The sequence below is a fragment of the Cydia pomonella genome, chromosome 3 (assembly GCF_033807575.1).
Source record: "Cydia pomonella isolate Wapato2018A chromosome 3, ilCydPomo1, whole genome shotgun sequence".
In the NCBI taxonomy this organism is placed as follows: domain Eukaryota; kingdom Metazoa; phylum Arthropoda; class Insecta; order Lepidoptera; family Tortricidae; genus Cydia; species Cydia pomonella.
This window is the reverse complement of record NC_084705.1, coordinates 1,497,330-1,515,362: the sequence shown is the minus strand read 5'-3', so window position 1 is coordinate 1,515,362 and position 18,033 is coordinate 1,497,330. Positions and strand designations below refer to the sequence as shown.

Genomic DNA, 18,033 nt, shown 5'->3' with positions numbered 1-18,033 from the left:
TGAAAAAATGACGAAAATAGGCATAAAAGTAAGTGGTATGGTTATAGTTATATTTCTTTTAATCTACAATTACTTTGGTATTAACTATTAAATATTCATTTTCCATTGGTTTTACAAAAGATTAATATGTGATGAATTTGGTATGTCATGGGAAATATTGTTCAAAAATGGTATTTTGATTTATGTCCTAAATTTTTTTTTATGTAAACGATTAGTGATGCGTTTCAGCGGGACTGGCGGGACCTTGCTCAGCACAGGGAGGATTGGAAAGCTAGAGGGGAGGCCTTTGCCCAGCAGTGGGACACACAAATAGGCTAATAAAAAAAATAAAAAAACGATTAGTGATTATAAGAGGCTTTTATTCTCGTTAAGCAGAAGTGATCTCAATTTTGTTATTACTCAATACTTTGATAAGCTATTACATTGTTTTTTTAATAAAGTTTTTTATCTTTTCTTGGTGATTTTCTCGTTTTTTTTCCAATTTATTGGGATGGATCCTTATTGCCTATTTAAAATGAAAAAGGTTACATGGAAAAAGTATTTTCTCAAAATGGATCCAACCCCACATTTAGTTAAATATCTCAAGAAATACGACATTAAACTAAATCGTTTATGTACAGAATCTTAAAACACGTCAAAACTCATGTTTCATCCAAATAAGTATTATGGGAAAAGTGAATCAGTAATGAGGAATACCATTTCTAACTTTAAATTAAACCTCCATAACTTTTGCTCATCTCGCTGTGGATTGAATCCTTTTCCTTTAACTACGTCCACTTGACGTGGGAGTCTGGTAGGGTCCATTCTATCAAGCCAAGTGAGCCTTTTTTGCTTTAGGAGCTGTTATAGAGGAACAATGCGATTTAGATGCCTGTCACACTTACGTACGAATTTACAAGTGCGACAGACAGGCAATACGTCAAACTTATGGCTGACGTAGTCAATCTTATTTATTTATTTATTAAGATTTGCCAACAGGTGTAATACAAATACAATTGGACTTAAATAATAACCACAAAAATCACACCGGAGTATTCAACCAATTATAGGCAAACACAACTTGCTAATACTACGCGCTTACATTTTGTGCTTATGTTAAAATTATTAACCTTAGCCAAAACAAAACAAAAAAAGGTAATAAAATTCTTGTTGGCAAAAGCCCGCACAACGGGCACGAGAGAAGACCATCAACCTAATTATAGCTGATCACCGCTGGTGGCCGAGCTTTCATCTCATCCCTTTTGTCGTCCAGTTCTGTTCGACGACGGGATTCAAAAATATCAGTTTGTTTGTTGGTCTCGGCCCCTAATACTTTTTTATGCCATTTGGGGTTGAGACGCTTGGCCCGTGGGGTCCTAATCGTCTACAACTCTTTAAATAGTTATTTAAAAGGCTGGTCGACTTCACAGGTGACCGAAGAGCTGGCAGCTTTCTCGCATAACGTATTAGCATCCATCGCAATACAGCAAGGAAATGCTGCCAGCAACCTCAGCGCCATGCTAAAGGGGCTAAACTTTTTAGACGTATTTTAATTTTATTTAGTATAAGTTTTTACTTTTAATTTAGTTTTATTTAATAGATAAGTCCTTCTGGAGTTGCAGGTGTCCATAGGCTGCGGTGACTGCTTAACATCAGGCAGCTTGTATGCTTGTGTGCCACCGTTGTGGTATAAAAAAGATAAGATAATTTTTTTTTATTAATGTATCTTTCAGCTAGTCTTAGTTTTTACTTTTTTAAGATAGCTTATTATTTGTCGATATCGGCTTAAATATAATTATTCTACACTAAACGTAACCATTGAACCATAAACAAAACGCAACCACAGATAACGCAATTCATAATGATGGCAGATGTGCCTTAGCCTGACGAGAAGGAAAAACAAAATCCTTGGCTATGACAGCTAATGCTGGCTGGTGGAGTGGTGGCTAGCAGGCTAGCTTTTTTCATCAAGAAATTATCCTCTGAATTTTCAGAAAGTAATTGGGCTTGTAATTCAAAAACTGTGAATCTTGTAACGCGAGTATCAAAGCTGTCCAAAATGACGGTGGACGGCGACGAGAAACCGGAGCGCGATCGCGTTTTCATGGACATTACGATTGGAGGTCTACCGTCCGGCCGGATTGTTTTTGAGCTATACAACGATATTGCTCCTAAAACCGCAGAGAACTTCCGCGCCTTGTGTGCTGGGGACGCCGGAATTGGGAAAGTTACAGGAAAACCACTCACCTATAAGGTTAGTAATAAATGTTTAAAAAAGGTTACACTTTGACTATTTGTGAATTTCATGTTTGCTTCTCACAAATTTACTCCAGCTATTAGTAATAGTCATCAAACTTAATTAACATCAAAGCCATTAGCTGTTATCACTTAATGATCTTGCAAACTTGACATACATATTGATTATTCATTCGTGAAATTTGTTTTATGGCTGCAATTCTGTTCTAAAATTGGAAACATTATTACTGTGTACTTAATGTCACGCAAAATAGGCGCAAGTTGTCGAGTTGCGGAAAATCGCCCGTATACAATACAATACAATACTGTGTACTTAGGCCGCACACTCGACGAGTGGCATGGGAAGTAGGCAGAGACGTAGTGTGACCATGTTACTCGTCATTGGCCACCATACTTCCCTAGCGACTTCCCTCGTCATAATAGATTAACCTTTCGAGACCCGTGGGCTCCCTGGGTAGCTAGCTTCCAAAACCAATGATGGAATGTCGCTATATTTGTCTGGGCCTCGAAAGGTTAAGAGGCAAAGCTAAAGAAACCTCAAAACAGTGTAACACTAAAGCAGCCAGCTTGATAATTTGTCTAAATGATTGTTCACATGATGTTTCATCATTGCTTTTACAAAATGTGTATTAACTTTCATAACTTACCTTTAAATTACAAAGAATAGTCAAAGCCATAAGGCAAAGTAACCAACTGCAACGTGAATTGATAACATAATGCATAAAAATTATTGTAATGTAATTCAAGGGTATGCTGTTTCATCGAGTGGTGAAGGATTTTATGATCCAAGGAGGAGATTTCACCAATGCCAATGGTACTGGTGGAGAATCCATTTATGGAGGCACCTTTGAAGGTATATATCAAATGATTAAGGCACCATCAATAAACTCTTGAGGTTGTTTTTTTATTTATGTGTTTGAGATATTGTGAATAAACTGTATATGAAATATTTGTGAGTGACATCAACGTGAAATTACGTACTCTTCCAAGTTTTATTCATTTTTTTAAAGAGAAGTTGTTTCCATACATTACAGTTTTATAATAATTATCCTCTGAGAGGATTTATTTTAACTGCAGTCAACATCACCTAAACATGATATTTTTTTTATTTCAACTTTTAGATGAGACATTTGAGCTCCCTCATGACAGGCCATATCTATTGTCTATGGCTAACAGAGGCAAGGACACCAATGGCTCCCAATTCTTCATGTAAGTTCTTCGGCAAATGGTAAGGATGTTCCAATTTGTTTATTTGATGCCTAGATTATGAATTTATGAAATAGATGACTAGATGCAGGATAGGGACGCTCGGTTGGAAACAGGCAGGCTATTGATTACTTGTTTCATTTAGCCCAAACCTCTGGAGTTCGAGCTGCAGGTTACTGTTACAGTAGCATTCCCACACTATTCTCTTGAAATCTAGCTCTGCCACGGTACAGATGAAAATCTTTTATTTTGACATATCTTGGTTCACTCTAAACTCATTTATTGTTTTTTTTTTTCAATCATCAATCCATAGCTACTTCAATATTTAATATAATATGATTGCTACCATTATATTGCAGTGCCACAAACAATAACAATAATACATTATGTTGGTATATATTTTGAGATAGCAGAATATATAACACTTTTAGTTAAAGGACACAATAAGGTTGATTTATAACTGAATTTCCTTGGCAGTAGCACCTTATTTCCGAACAAAAATTTGGACTTTTGGTTGAACATAACACTCATTTGTTTGTAACCTTTATCGCGGTATTCATGAAATAGTTGTTTATACAATTGGCATTTGTATTACAATGGTTGAAATGTATAATGCAATTAGTTCGAGCAGATGGTGTTTTTTCCCAATACTTTAAAGTATGTAACTGGCTTCATTAACAATGTTAGGTCAGGGCAATGGGGAGACACTCGAGCGTTCGGGCATTCTCGGCTCCGTTCGGCACAGCATTGCTCGGAGCAATTTTTTTTTTTCCCTAAATGGCTTTTACTCCTTGCCAATTTTAGCAAGGTGGATTCTGCCAATGTTGAGGTGTATACTTTTAACTTGTTAGAAGAGAATGTTCGTTTAAATTATTATTAGGGTTGGCACAACTTGACGTCCCTTTGCGTGCACAACCATAGATAAGATAATGACTTGAATTTTGACAACCCTAACATTAGAAAGAGAGCATGATTTGTCCCTGAATTGTTATTAAACTTCGGTTTTGTAGGTAGTGCCTTTTCTATATGGTAGTACTATTATTTTTTATTCTGTGGTCACTGTTAGGGTTTTTTACCAGTTGCCCCCCCCCCTAGTCCATCTACTTGCTACGCCCATTTCTCACAGTCAAATACTTTACTAACTTGATGTTGGAATTAGGGCTACTGTGGTTGTACACGTCATTGTCATCAATTTTATGTTTATTAATTATTAATTTTATATTAGCAATAGACACTTATCTCCAGCGAATACATACCTACAAAAACACAATGGATTGATCTTCAACTCGCGGGTTGTGGACCGCATGCGCCGGCAAAGCAACGCTAGGGTTGTCCACTCAATTTTACAAATAGTGTAAAGTTAGGGCTCTATGGCTAACGCGCGCTAGCGTTGTAGAGGCGGGACGGGCGCGGCTGGACGCGCACACGTTCTTGTTGCTCTGTGTGTTAAGGTTTAGGGCATTGCTACAACAGATGTGCAACAAATTATCAGTAATACTGGGTCCCCTGGGTTTAACTAATGTACAAATAATGTTATAGTTCTTACAAACAGATACTTATCTCATTGAAAAGCGAATGTGGAGTTGTAATACCTACACAACAATAAAATAGGGCTACTTTCAATGGACATGTCGATGACCGCTCGCGGTTACGAAGGAACTCTAGGGTTGTCAACGTTTAGAAATATGAATCATAAATCGAAGCAAATTGAGGTTCGATGGCTAACGCGCGCTTGTGTTGTAGAGGCGGCGCGGCTGGATGCTGCGGGCCCGCGCACTCATTCTTGTTGTTCTGTGTGTTGTAGAACCACACAGCCGGCGCCTCATCTCGACAAGTGAGTAACCATCTTTATTTATTTCTTTTTTAATTTAGGGTTAAACAATGAGTGATTATTATGCGATGAATAAACGCTCTCTACTCTACTCTATTAAAATAGTCATTAAATACTATTCATGCTATTCAGGAAATAATATTGATTTCAACACTTTATTTTAAAGCATGTATTGAATATATCTTAAAGGTTGTCTGGAAGAGATCGCTCTGTAGCGATAAGGCCGCCTGTTGTTTACCTCTATCTTCATGTTTTTTATGTGTTTCCATGTACATTATTTTCAGAGGTTGTGCAATAAAGAGGATTTGTATTGTATTGTATTGTATCTTCTAGTATGGAGCTTTAAATACAATAGTCGAATATTCCATATTTGAATGTCGTAAATGGCATATTGTTAAAATAGATGACTTTATAAATAAAATCATATAAAATGCCTTTATTTGTGACCTCGAAGATGACGTATGTGGGTGTGCCAATTGTCATAAATATGGGTGGGTTCTCAAGTCAATCAAGTAGTCAATTTGATGCAAATACATTTTTTTATTTAGAGAGATTTGTTTTAAGGTGGTCTCCTTCAGTTATTGCAAATATATATCATTAATAATAAGGATGTGTTTAGATTTATTTAGCTGTCGGACTTTGGCCGCCGTTATTTATAGTTGCTGATTGTAGTGTCCATGCAATTTTGCTGTTGGGTGTACCACCAGACACTATCATTGTCCTAAACCCCCATCTCCTTGCTCACAGTGTCCACGTAGTATTCGGAGCGGTGGTGAGCGGCGCGATGCTGGTGCGGCAGCTGGAGGCTCTCCCCGTCGACCGCAACGCGCGCCCTCTGCAGGACGCCGTCGTCGCTAACTGCGGTCAACTTGTGCGATTGAAAGGTTAGTTCATTGGACCATAGGGTTGAACAACATGCTTGAAAATGATGACACTTCGACTCGGCCATTCTGACTTGGGTTGTGATGTCTCAACTCGGCCAATCTGACTTATATTGCGACCTCTTGACTTGGCCATCCTGACTCTTATAACGACCTGTCGACTCGACCATTCTGACTTATGACACGCCTCAGTAACTATTCGGACCGGTGGTGAGCGACACGATCCTGGTGCGTTATCTGGAGGCTCTCCGCGTCGATCGCTACGCGCGCCCTCTGCAAGACACCTTCGTCGCTAACTGCCGCCAACTTGTGCGATTGAAAGGTTAGTTCATAACTTAATAGTTGGACCATAGTGTAGTAAGACCATAGCAGAACAGGTTCGCTATGGAATGGATTAAGCTGAAGTAGAACATCAGGGTCAACAAACGTGACTAATGCGACTTGTCGCACTCGACTGTCCTGGCTTACATAGCTACCCGTTAGCGTTTTAATGCTAAATGCCAACCTTTTGTTATACCCCGGCCACACACTCGAGTGGCATGGGAAGTAGGCAGAGACGTAGTGCGAGGAGCGGAGAGACGAGCAGCTCGAGGAGCATGGTGTGGCCGTAGTTTCAGGTACAGGTCGATTCACGAAAGCTGGCACGAATGGAATGAATGAAACGAATTATATCTGTCAGTGTGTGACTGACACATGTATCGGTACACAGAGTCACCATTTTATTGGTTTATCTGTTACACACATAGATATTTCCATTCACTCATTCGTGCCAGCTTTCGTGAATCGACCTGTAGATTCACCATCAAATTACTTACAATGAAGTATTTTTTCTTGGTTAAATGTTTTTCATTGTAATATGTATAATTGTTACAGCCAAGAAACGCAAGGATAAGAAGAGTGAAGAAAGCGAAGCAGAATCTGAGAAGTCACATAAGAAGGAGAAAAAGCGAAAGAAGGACAAGAAGGAGAAGAAAAAGAAACGGTAAGTGATAATAAATATCGTGGTGTTCACTACTGCACTGGTGGTGACAACTCCAGTCCATAGACGTTATACTGTTCCATTTTTCTACAAGAGTCCCACTTATCCAAAGTGGCCCTGACCTGGAAGATGCCCGGAAAACGGAAACATGGTCGCCCTAAATTTACTTGGCGCCGTTCCGTGGAGCAAGAGTTGGGTGTTTTGGGGATGGGGTGGGAGGAGGTTACCCGAGCTGCCCAGGACCGGAGTCAGTGGAAGAAAATGGTTCGAGCCCTACACCCCAGCAGGGGGTAACAGGGTGGAAAGAAGAAGAAGAGTCCCAATGCCTGCTGCAACCGGTTCATGCGTGTCTATTGTTGCGCCTGTGAACGGGTTCCAGCAGGCGTTCTACATGACCTTAAAGCTCTCCAAGGAGCCTCAACGTGTTGGATCTATATCCACACACAAGTTTATAATGCAAAAGAGATGTATAAGAGCCATCTTCACACTGACACAAATGGAATCCTGTAAGCCAGTAATGCAAAAGAATAAATTGTTATCTCTGCCATCCTTGTACATATTTGAAATGGCTCTCTTTGTTCGCCTTAATGAAACTTATTTAAAAAAAAAACAGTGATATGATAAGTTACAATGACCGTATTTCTAGACAGCGCAATCTACTATTTTTGACAAAAACTTGTCTCAAACAAACAGCTAGAAGTTCGTTTTATATGTGCATAAAAATATTTAACAGGTTGCCAGCTGACATAAAAGACCTTCCAATCAACAAGTTTAAAAAAAAAAATTATGGCTTTGTGACATGTGTTTTTATTCCATAAGTACATGAATACTTTGATTATGAAATTGAACAGTTATAGAAATTTGAAATTGTAATAAATCGCTGCATGATTTTTCTAATGTTAATAATTAATCTGACATGTTATTTTCTGTTATAGTGCGACTATACCTACTTCAAATTTGCATGCTACACTAAGCAGAGTATGGTTGAACTAAAATATATTATTGTACACCTTTGTACACCCATATTCAGCAAATAAATAAATACAAATACAAGCCCATCAAAAGGCTGGGATTTATAGGCCCATGAAATTCAAGGAGTCACGAATAGTGGTGTTATATTTATTACTGACTTTCAAGGCCTGCATTAATATTAGCGGTTGTTTTGTTTTTTTGACAAAAATCTATTCGCGTGCCAAAGAGTTCATTATAAAACAGATGTTAGATGGTGCTGTACGGCTCTGTGTCTTTAGCGTTTTTATAATTCAGTATACCATGCTATATATGAAAATGTACAGCGCCATAGGGCCATCTATTTGAAAATAACGAATTCTTATAGTGTTCATGTCAATTAACTTCTTACTTTCAGTCACCAATCAGCATCCGCGGACGAGGGTGAAATCACGGAGCCCTCGCATCCCCTCGTTCAGACCTCCAAGATAGATCCTCGGGAGATCCCAGAGGTCCCCACCAACAGGTTCCTTATGCGAGGAGGCAGAGATAATGAGAGGGAAAGGGATAGGCCTGACCCTAGGAGGGACAGAGAGAGGTATTGTTTAGATCTACTTTCTATATTTATATTATGTACAAGTTAAATATTTTAAGCAGTGAATGAGTCCCTTCATCAGGGTTTTTATGTGAGCGGGAAGACAGGGAGAGGGATAGACCTTATCCTGGGAGGGAAAGAGAGAGGTATTTTCAATATTTACTAGGCAAAATGCGAATGAGTTCCCACCATGCTGTTAAGCTACTTGGGTGAATGAACTTTTTTTGTTTTGTTATCCTGTCCCGTTGTCCAAGGGACAACAGTGGCACAGTTTGTTTGAAGAGACGTTGTATGCCGTTCTATTAACATGCTTAGTAGGGGGTCCATTATGGACATTGGTTATAACGACCACAAAAACGCAAGTTTAATACACTTAAGTACCATAAAATCAGTATTTCAATGAACTTTTGTCCCCTGGACAACTAATCGTAACCATGGCAACGAGTGACGCTAAAAAGTTGATTCTCCCACTTACACCTTAAGTTACATATATGTTTAATAAAATTAATCTTATTCAATCAAGTTTTTCCGGGTATCTTATACAATAACAGTGTTATTACAGTTTCAGCCAATTTTTGATGTAAGTAAAATGTACATAAAATTCATGTAAATATCATATTCAAAAGCAAGCTACAATGCTGGGTACATATATATATTATTGGGCCAGGCCAACATAGGCCAATCTAAGGGACGCGGTTATGCGTTAGAGAGAGTAAACTATGGAAGGTGGAGGTAAGGAATGGAATTTCCATGTACCAAAAAGTGTCATCAAAAAACCTTAAATAGGTGGCGCTACAATAACTAAAATATTTGAAAAAAAAAAAAACAAATCATAGACAGCGCACTTCACGCCGTCAATAACGCCTAGGTTCATAGCTACTCTAGCGCTACTCTGGAGAGATTTTTGAACTATTATTTATAGCTGACAGCTGGATACTTTTGAAACAACCGTAAGAATTTTTACTCCTTTTAATTCCACACTCCATAGAGTAAGCGATACAGCTATATCGTTTTCCCGTATAGCTGCGTTCCTACGATATGTGTACGAGCATGAAACATTCATAACCGGTTTTGGCTCTATAAGCGTCATTGGCGACGCGTCAAAAATATTCGTAGGCAAGCCAAAGCTATTGGCTAGCCGTACATTTCATGCCGTCGACAGAAAAATTACTTCACGCTACATAGAGTATGATTCCAATTAGTACTTTCGTAATAATTAATGTTGTTAACATGTTTGGATAACTGATACATATATTTGACAATCAGTACAGAAAAGTCTTAACTGACTTCCATCTTATTGTCACTCAACTAATTAATAGATTATTGATTTATTAAATAATACATATTTTTGTGTTTTAACAGCATATTTCACGTAACAAGTAGTTCTTTTTCTACGCGTCAATAAGTAACTTATCTAAATTTGTAGTCTTGTAAAAAACTTCCTGTATGTTAAATTACGTCATTTTTGCATCAACGGCATGAAAACTACGGGACCTGGCTATCATATATGTATTATCTTTCCTTTCTATGAGCTCAAGGAAAATCCTTTCAAGGCTTGGCGTTCAGAGGGTTAACTTTTATTTTTATCCGTAGGATGCGTTACCGTGAAAGGGATCGCCAGAACGCCTACACTCGCAGTGGTCGGATCATCAAAGGACGAGGCGTTTTCGTAAGTCATAACTTTTTACATTTTTCGGCCATTTTTTGTTAACGAAAGCTACTGTCGTTTGACCTTCCATTATTGAAGGGAACAATGGGATTAGTCCGGTTACCTCACGATGTTCATAGTAAACGTCAAATAAAATAATACAGTACCTAGGTATGTATACCAACGAAAATCATTTGTTAAAATTGGTGACAATGACATGCTTTTTAGGGTCCCGTACCCAAAGGGTAAAACGGGACCCTATTACTAAGACTCCGCTGTCCGTCCGTCTGTATGTCCTTTTGTCACCAGGCTGTATCTCATGAACCGTGATAGACAATTAAAAGTTTCACAGCTATATTTCTGTTTCTATAACAACAAATACTAAAAAGTACGGAACCCTCGGCGGGCGAGTCCGACTCGCACTTGTCCGGTTTTTAGTTGCTTATGAGCATATTTTGCTGCATTTAATGCTATTAAAATTGTTTAATAAATTTCTCAATTAGGTATATATCGTAAATGAAATTATTTGTTCGAGCCGAGACACGAACACACGACCTCCAGTTTGAAATTCACACGCTCCTTAGAACGACGTGGGTTTTTATGCAAAGCATCAGTTCATAGTAGTCTTTAACCCCCTTATTCATAAACGTCTACTAAAGTTTACAAGCCGCTAATAATCGTTTGTCCCTTTCCGACGTATTCGGAAAGGGACAAACGATTATTAGCGGCTTGTAAACTTTAGTAGACGTTTATGAATAAGGGGGTAATACTACAATTGGGTACTTGACACATGCTGAATATTATAACAAAATTTAGCTAAATGGATAGAAAATGAGCCATCCATTATAAAAATGTGGAATTAGAAAAGACATTGAGATTATAAAAAAATAAAAGGCTCCAAAAAAAAAAACTTTTTTTAACTTTTTAAAAGAAAAAAAAAATTGTATGACAATTATATACATAAAAACAATATTTCAGGGTCAAAATAGCAATTTTCTTGATCTTCCATGCATTTAGGACAGACTAATGTAATGTGACGTCACATTAAAATATCATTTGTTTAACTCTCATTTCTGACCTTTGTCTTGCTTAAATGCCATGAGTCCTTTATAGACATTTGATCCTCGGGAAAATCAAGATCGATTGACATGATTTACAAAAAACCGGCTAAGTGCGAGTCGGACTCGCGCACGAAGGGTCCGTACCATTACGCAAAAAACGGCAAAAAATCATGTTTGTTGTATGGGAGCCTGTATGTTGTATACGGACGGACGGACAGCGGATTTTTAGTAATAGGGTCCCGTTTTACCCTTTGGGTACGGAACCATAAAAACTGTCAAGTAGCCAATTGTAAACTAAAGTACTACAATTGACTATTAATATCAAGATAAATATTGTTTGGCTTTCGAATGTTCTCATTGTAACGTCATGCGCGGCACATCATATAGACCAGGCAACGAATGCTCAAAAAAAGGTATAGAGTAGTATATATATATATTTTTTTTTATGGAGGATAGGCAAGCGTTTGACCACGATCACACCTGATGGTAAGTGATATTACAATCTTTCGGGTTCCCCGTTAGCACCGTGAATATTATTGAAGAAAATTTAATGCAAAATTACAGATTTTCAAAAGCGGATATCTCGAAAACTATATAAGATATCGAAAAACTTGACAGAGTAAAACTTGTAGCAAATTTAATTAGATTTCATTTTGTATAAATGTTCATGTCGCTGGGACGCATAGTTTTGGAGATATAAGCGAAAAAAAGAAAATGGGACCTTCAAACCCCACTCACCCCCTGGCTCAAGGGCCACAGCCGGGGGACTTCGATATGTTCACCTCCTAACTAGTCCAAACTAAAGTTACAGAGTTAAGTGTTCCAAGCATTTCCCTCTATACCTTTTCGTTGCCTTACCTAATAGTGAATCTTGAATTGAAGCGAGTTTTAATAATACTATGTATTACGGAACACTTAAAGGGTGTTTATTTAATCACCTGCTATAATTTATGGGGTTAATATATAGGTCAGACTGAGTAACTTTTACTTTGGGACCAACCCCGAAATCGCGAAAAAAAATTAGCTGTTTCATACATTTTGGCTGCCTAGCCTTGACATTTTCTATGGGAGACTAATTTTTTCCAGCGCTACCGCACGCCTTCCCGCTCCCGCTCTCGCTCGCGCTCGGCGACCCCGCCCCACTGGCGCCAGGCGCAGCGACGCATCATCAAGCTATCCGAGTTCGAGGTAAACTACGCCTTATTCGGTTGTGACAAGGTTCATATTTGAGTACCTGTGTAACATAATGTTGCAGGTCGATTCTGTTTGTGGAGACCGGTCTGTTTAAGCTTACACGGGGCACAGGTTATGTTATAAGTATGTAACTTTACTTTGGCATTAACGTGAGACACTTCATTCGGTTCTTGTCTGATTTATTTTTTTGTCTTTTATTTATTTATATAAGAATTCAAGCCTTGGAGACCCTATACGTCTCTTAAGGATAATTTAATATTTTTTTTATATTTTATTTCTGATACTTAGAGACTTATACACCTCTAAATAATTTTAGTATTTGTTGGTTTTTTATTTTTTTATCATAGTTTAGAGACAGTATACATCTCTAATAAAGTATATATTATTTCATCGATTCCATTTTAGTAATTTTATTTGTAATTTTTATTGTTTGTAAAAATTTACATGTAAAAGTGCCCCTGTGGCCGAATTATTTTACAATACCTGTCAATCCTACGAATAGTGTCAATTTTTATTTTTTATTTTGGCCTGAACTAGCCCTTTAAGCTTAATATTATAAAACAAAACTATATTGGCAAAAGCTATGCTGGCGCCATCGATAAATAGTAATAAAAACCTTTGGCAAATGTCATCCCCATTTAAACCCGCTTGCGACAGTGACCTTAGATTTTTTTACGATTTTGATTTATTTATTTAATTTTTATTACGCAAAAGAAAACTTATGATGCAAAAAGGCATTAGGACGTCCGCTAGCTGGTGCGGTTGTACGGAGCGGGGGAGCGGGTTAACGAAAAATAGTAAGAGCAACGCTGACGAGCGGCGCGTGTGACGGATTTTACCTACAATGGCACCCGCGTGCGTGCGCCCGCTCCGTGCAGCCGCGCTAGTTAGCGGACGCCCTTATAACGATAATAAGTATATTTATAAGAATTATTTATTATATTATTATTTTTATTTATATTAAGCGGTGGTGGCCGAGTGGATATGACGTCCGACTTTCAATCCGGAGGTCGCGGGTCCAAATCCTGGCTCTTACCAATGAGTTTTTCGGAACTTATGTACGAAATATCATTTGATATTTACCACTCTTTTCGGTGAAGGAAAACATCGTGAGGAAACCTGCATACATCTGCGAAGAAATTCAAAGGTGTATGTGAAGTCCCCAATCCGCATTGGGCTAGCGTGGGGACTATAGCTCGAGCCCTCTCGCACATGAGAGGAGGCCTGTGCCCAACAGTGGGACGTATATAGGCTGAATTATTATTTTTATTATACACCGTGTTTTTTTGATTTGCGTTAACTTCAAGGGTGCAGTCCTGAGCTTAAATTAAGTAACTTTCGCAAAGACACAGGTATTCTAATTAACTCCATTTCGGAGATAATCAATATTTTATTTTTATCTTATAAAGCTCTTACGAGTGTGTACACTTACCGTAGGGCCCGTTCACATATTGATTAGTGTTTAGTACGGGTTAATACATTTGCTACTAAACGTAAGTACTATCTCGGACGATCGATGTTCGAAATGACATTGACATGTCACAGTTTTCAATTGTTTGATTGAGATAAATGTAATGCCCGTGCAACAACAACGCTATATGCAACATTTAATTACTTTTTATAACAAAAAAAAGGTAAAAAAAAGTATAAAAAAATATTATTTTTGGAAAATTAACTATGTCATGTAGTTTCCTTAAACGTACTTACCAATACCCCGAAGTTAACGAAATTCAATAAAAACACGGTGTATATTTATATTTATGATGACCGGTTTGGCCTCGTGGGTAGTGACCCTGCCTATGAAGCCGATGGTCCCGGGTTCAAATCCTGGTAAGGGCATTTATTCGTGTAATGAGCATGGATATTTGTTCCTTAGTCATGGGTGTTTTCTATGTATTTAAGTATTTATAAATATTTATATATTATATATATCGTTGTCTAAGTACCCTCAACACAAGCCTTGTTGAGCTTACTGTGGGACTTAGTCAATTTGTGTAATATTGTCCTATAATATTTATTTATTTATTTATACAGATTTTTCTTTTTATTTCATAACGATGGCAAGTATTGTTTTACATGGTCGTTGCGTTTGTTATAGCGGTCGGAACAGGAGCGCGCGGACCGCGAACAGGAAGCGAAGAGTAAGCCGAGCCGACCGGACCCCAAACATACTCGCGAGCGTAAGTTTAGTTTAATTGACGTACTATTTATGTTTTCACGCTTGTATTTCTTTCTTTAGACGACCGGTTTGGCCTAGTGGGTAGTGACCCTGCCTACGAAGCCGATGGTCCCGGGTCCACATCCTGGTAAGGGCATTTATTCGTGTGCTGAGCATGGATATTTGTTCCTGAGTCATGGGTGTTTTCTATGTATTTAAGTATTTATAAATATTTATATATTATATATATCGTTGTCTAAGTACCCTCAACACAAGCCTTATTGAGCTTACTGTGGGACTTAGTCAATTTGTGTAATAATGTCCTATAATATTTATTTATACTGTGTATTTTACGTGTTTATTTAATAATGACTTGATTAAATAATAACCCCATGATCCCGTGATAAGGCAAGACACAAATAATAATAATATTTTTATGATATTATAGATGATAAAAATTACATTCGAAAGTCACCTACGGTCGACATTGAAGTCCGTGTTATTTTAAGTTTATAAATATAAAAAGAGCATATTTTAAGTGTCGTGAGTGAAAATCATGTTCCTAAAACACCGGTTTACCTGAGTAATAAATGGATTGGACTGTTTGATAGCTACAAGCAACATGATTTCAAATGAAAATTATGTAACCGGCATCGAGCACCGGCACGAACATTGCTACAGTGAATAGTTTGGTGCTTCAGAAGGACTTATGTGGACTTAAAATTCAGTGTGCAGTGCTCCAAAACAGTTTCTTAGAGCATAAAATTGACAATATAGACTAATTTTTGATGAAAATATATGTAATCTTAAATTTAATTGGCATAAACGCCATCTAGAGTGATCTAAGGAAGACATAACCATTACATTGATAATTAGTGCGAGTGAGACGACAGTGAGGAAAGGCGGCGCGAAAGACAAAGGTAGTTACACTCATATCACTCCGTCCGGGTTTGACAAGATAAGCCCCGCCTACGCTAGTGTAATCCTTCCGTCGGCAGCACGGAATAGAAGAGATAAAAATAGGCCTACTTTTATTATTAGCAGTACGCGCGGTTTTAAACCAAAACAATGAATTATTGTCGAGCTTGTGACCAACTGATAAATCATTTGGAACTGTTAGCATGTACAGGTTGCAAAAGACCTTACCACTACACCTGTCTTAATATAACAACGGCAGATTTTCGAGAAAAGGCTCACGAAATAAAACGCGTATTGCGATGTCCGTCCTGCTCAAATGTAACAGTGAGACGCAAAACTGACGACACTCCTGTAGGGAAACACTACGAACACCACGAACACACTACAAATTTAAATGACTCACGAATGTCGGTCGAGGACCTCTTGGGCAACGATATAAGTATTTTAGGGGATACTGAGAATTCTTACCGGCTTGGGGAGTCCGCCGCAAGTGTCACCTTATTGGAACAAATCAGTAGCCTACTGGACAAAAAATTACAACAGAACAATGTAACTATCATGGCAAATATGAAACGTTTAATTCACACTGAAATAACTGAATCAGTAAAACATTTAAAACAGGATCTAATAAAAAAAACTGAGGACGTCAAAACACAACAGGAAGTTTTGCAAAAGCAGCTTCAAACCACAAATGAGAAAATTATAAATCTGGAAAAAGAAAACAAACATCTAGCAGCAACATTACATGAGCTACAAACACGTATCTCTCTCTACAATTTCTCCGGACCTTCAAACAACCAAAACAACCAAAACGATCAAAAAATTATAGTTCTCCACGGCCTGGACGAATATTATGGAGAGGTAGAAGCGGACCTTTATCCACGCATTAGTGCAATGTTTGCTGAATTACTTAACCTAGATATAAATGGTTTTATTGAATCAGCTACGCGAATTGGGAAAATAGGCAAACCTAGAAAAAACCGGCCCATCGCCATAGAACTAATAAGCAAGCGCATGAAAAATTATATCATAGAAAATGCACATTACTTTAATAATAGCGGCTATAAAATATCGAATTTTTTAAACAAGGAAGACTTACAGAAGAGGCACCAGCTGATAAAAATGTTACAAGACTCACGTCGAAACGGAAATTTTGCGATCATACGCCATAATAGATTATATGTAAACGGTCAAGAAGTTACTCCCACGGGCTGCGACTTATCACTGAGTCCACCTTCATCTACCGCACAGGAAAAAAAACGTAAACAAGAACGAGGCAGAGATAAACGGCGATGCGCAAAACAAACCTACGACCACCTCAAAAAACGGACGCGCAGTCTCCAACGGATGCCCCGAAGAAATAGACAGAGCTATCGAATCCGAACTACCCGTAGTAAATCGCACCTTTCGAAATTAACTTTAACATCTTGATACAGAATGCACAAAGTATAAAAAATAAAGCGCACATACTGGAAACTCTCCTCAGCTCAAAAAACATATCAGCTGTTTGTTTATCAGAGACCTGGATATCTGAAATGCAAAAAGATTTGATACACATAGATGGCTATATATTTGCCTCGGCCTTCTATCGGAAATGCCACGCAGGTGGCGGAGTGGCGATTCTGCTAAAAGAAGGTATCGACTTCATTAATCGGGAAGATATTACTCAATTATCTACAGAACTTATTTTTGAATGTTGTGCTGTAGAAATACCAACGGAGCGCATGTTATTAATTTGTGTATATAGGCCTGACCGCGATATCGATGTATTTTATGAGACATTAAATACTCTCCTTAACAAAATAAGACTAACGGAACAAAAAATGCAAGTAATTTTATGCGGCGACTTTAACATCAATTTGGCAATAAAATCGCGACAATCCGAACGGCTCTTAAATACTTTGTTACCTTTTAACTTGCGTCAAATAGTAAAAGCACCAACTCGGGAAATAAAGAAATCAGCAACGTGTATTGACCTTATATTTACTAATATGCTAGACAAAAAACGTATTATGGTTGAGGACTTCGGTATATCAGATCATAAAAGTATTGTTTATGAACTCCCAAAACAACATGTAGGTGACAAAAATCAAATTAAGAAAGTATACACATACAAGAGAAATTATAATGATATCAACATGAACGCGTTCAAAAATGAATTATACTGTTCAGACTGGAATAAAATCATCGCTCACAACAATATAAATCAAAATTACAATGCGTTTAGCGACCACCTAATACAAATTTTGAATAAATGTATACCAAAGCGTAAAACATATCTGCATACACCCAAAACAAATTCATGGGTAACTACAGGTCTTAGAATAGCTTGTAAACACAAACGAGCACTAAAACGGCTCATAAATCAATCTAAAAACG

General features: G+C 37.8%; 1 protein-coding gene and 1 long non-coding RNA gene across 2 annotated transcripts in view; both read left to right on the top strand.

Moving 5' to 3' along the window:
* Positions 1-18,033, top strand: part of LOC133515749 (uncharacterized) — a 182,562-nt gene that overhangs the window by 142,958 nt on the left and 21,571 nt on the right. The gene's annotated exons all lie outside the window — the stretch shown is intronic.
* Positions 1,873-18,033, top strand: part of LOC133515742 (peptidyl-prolyl cis-trans isomerase G) — a 37,732-nt gene continuing 21,571 nt past the window's right edge. The window contains exons 1-10 of the mRNA XM_061848313.1: positions 1,873-2,233; positions 2,983-3,088; positions 3,357-3,444; positions 5,246-5,275; positions 6,020-6,156; positions 7,027-7,135; positions 8,499-8,678; positions 10,269-10,344; positions 12,471-12,572; positions 14,677-14,758. Of these exons, the coding sequence (XP_061704297.1) occupies positions 1,904-2,233; positions 2,983-3,088; positions 3,357-3,444; positions 5,246-5,275; positions 6,020-6,156; positions 7,027-7,135; positions 8,499-8,678; positions 10,269-10,344; positions 12,471-12,572; positions 14,677-14,758 (1,240 nt within the window). The 5' untranslated portion in view covers positions 1,873-1,903. The remainder of the gene's footprint in view (positions 2,234-2,982; positions 3,089-3,356; positions 3,445-5,245; positions 5,276-6,019; positions 6,157-7,026; positions 7,136-8,498; positions 8,679-10,268; positions 10,345-12,470; positions 12,573-14,676; positions 14,759-18,033) is intronic.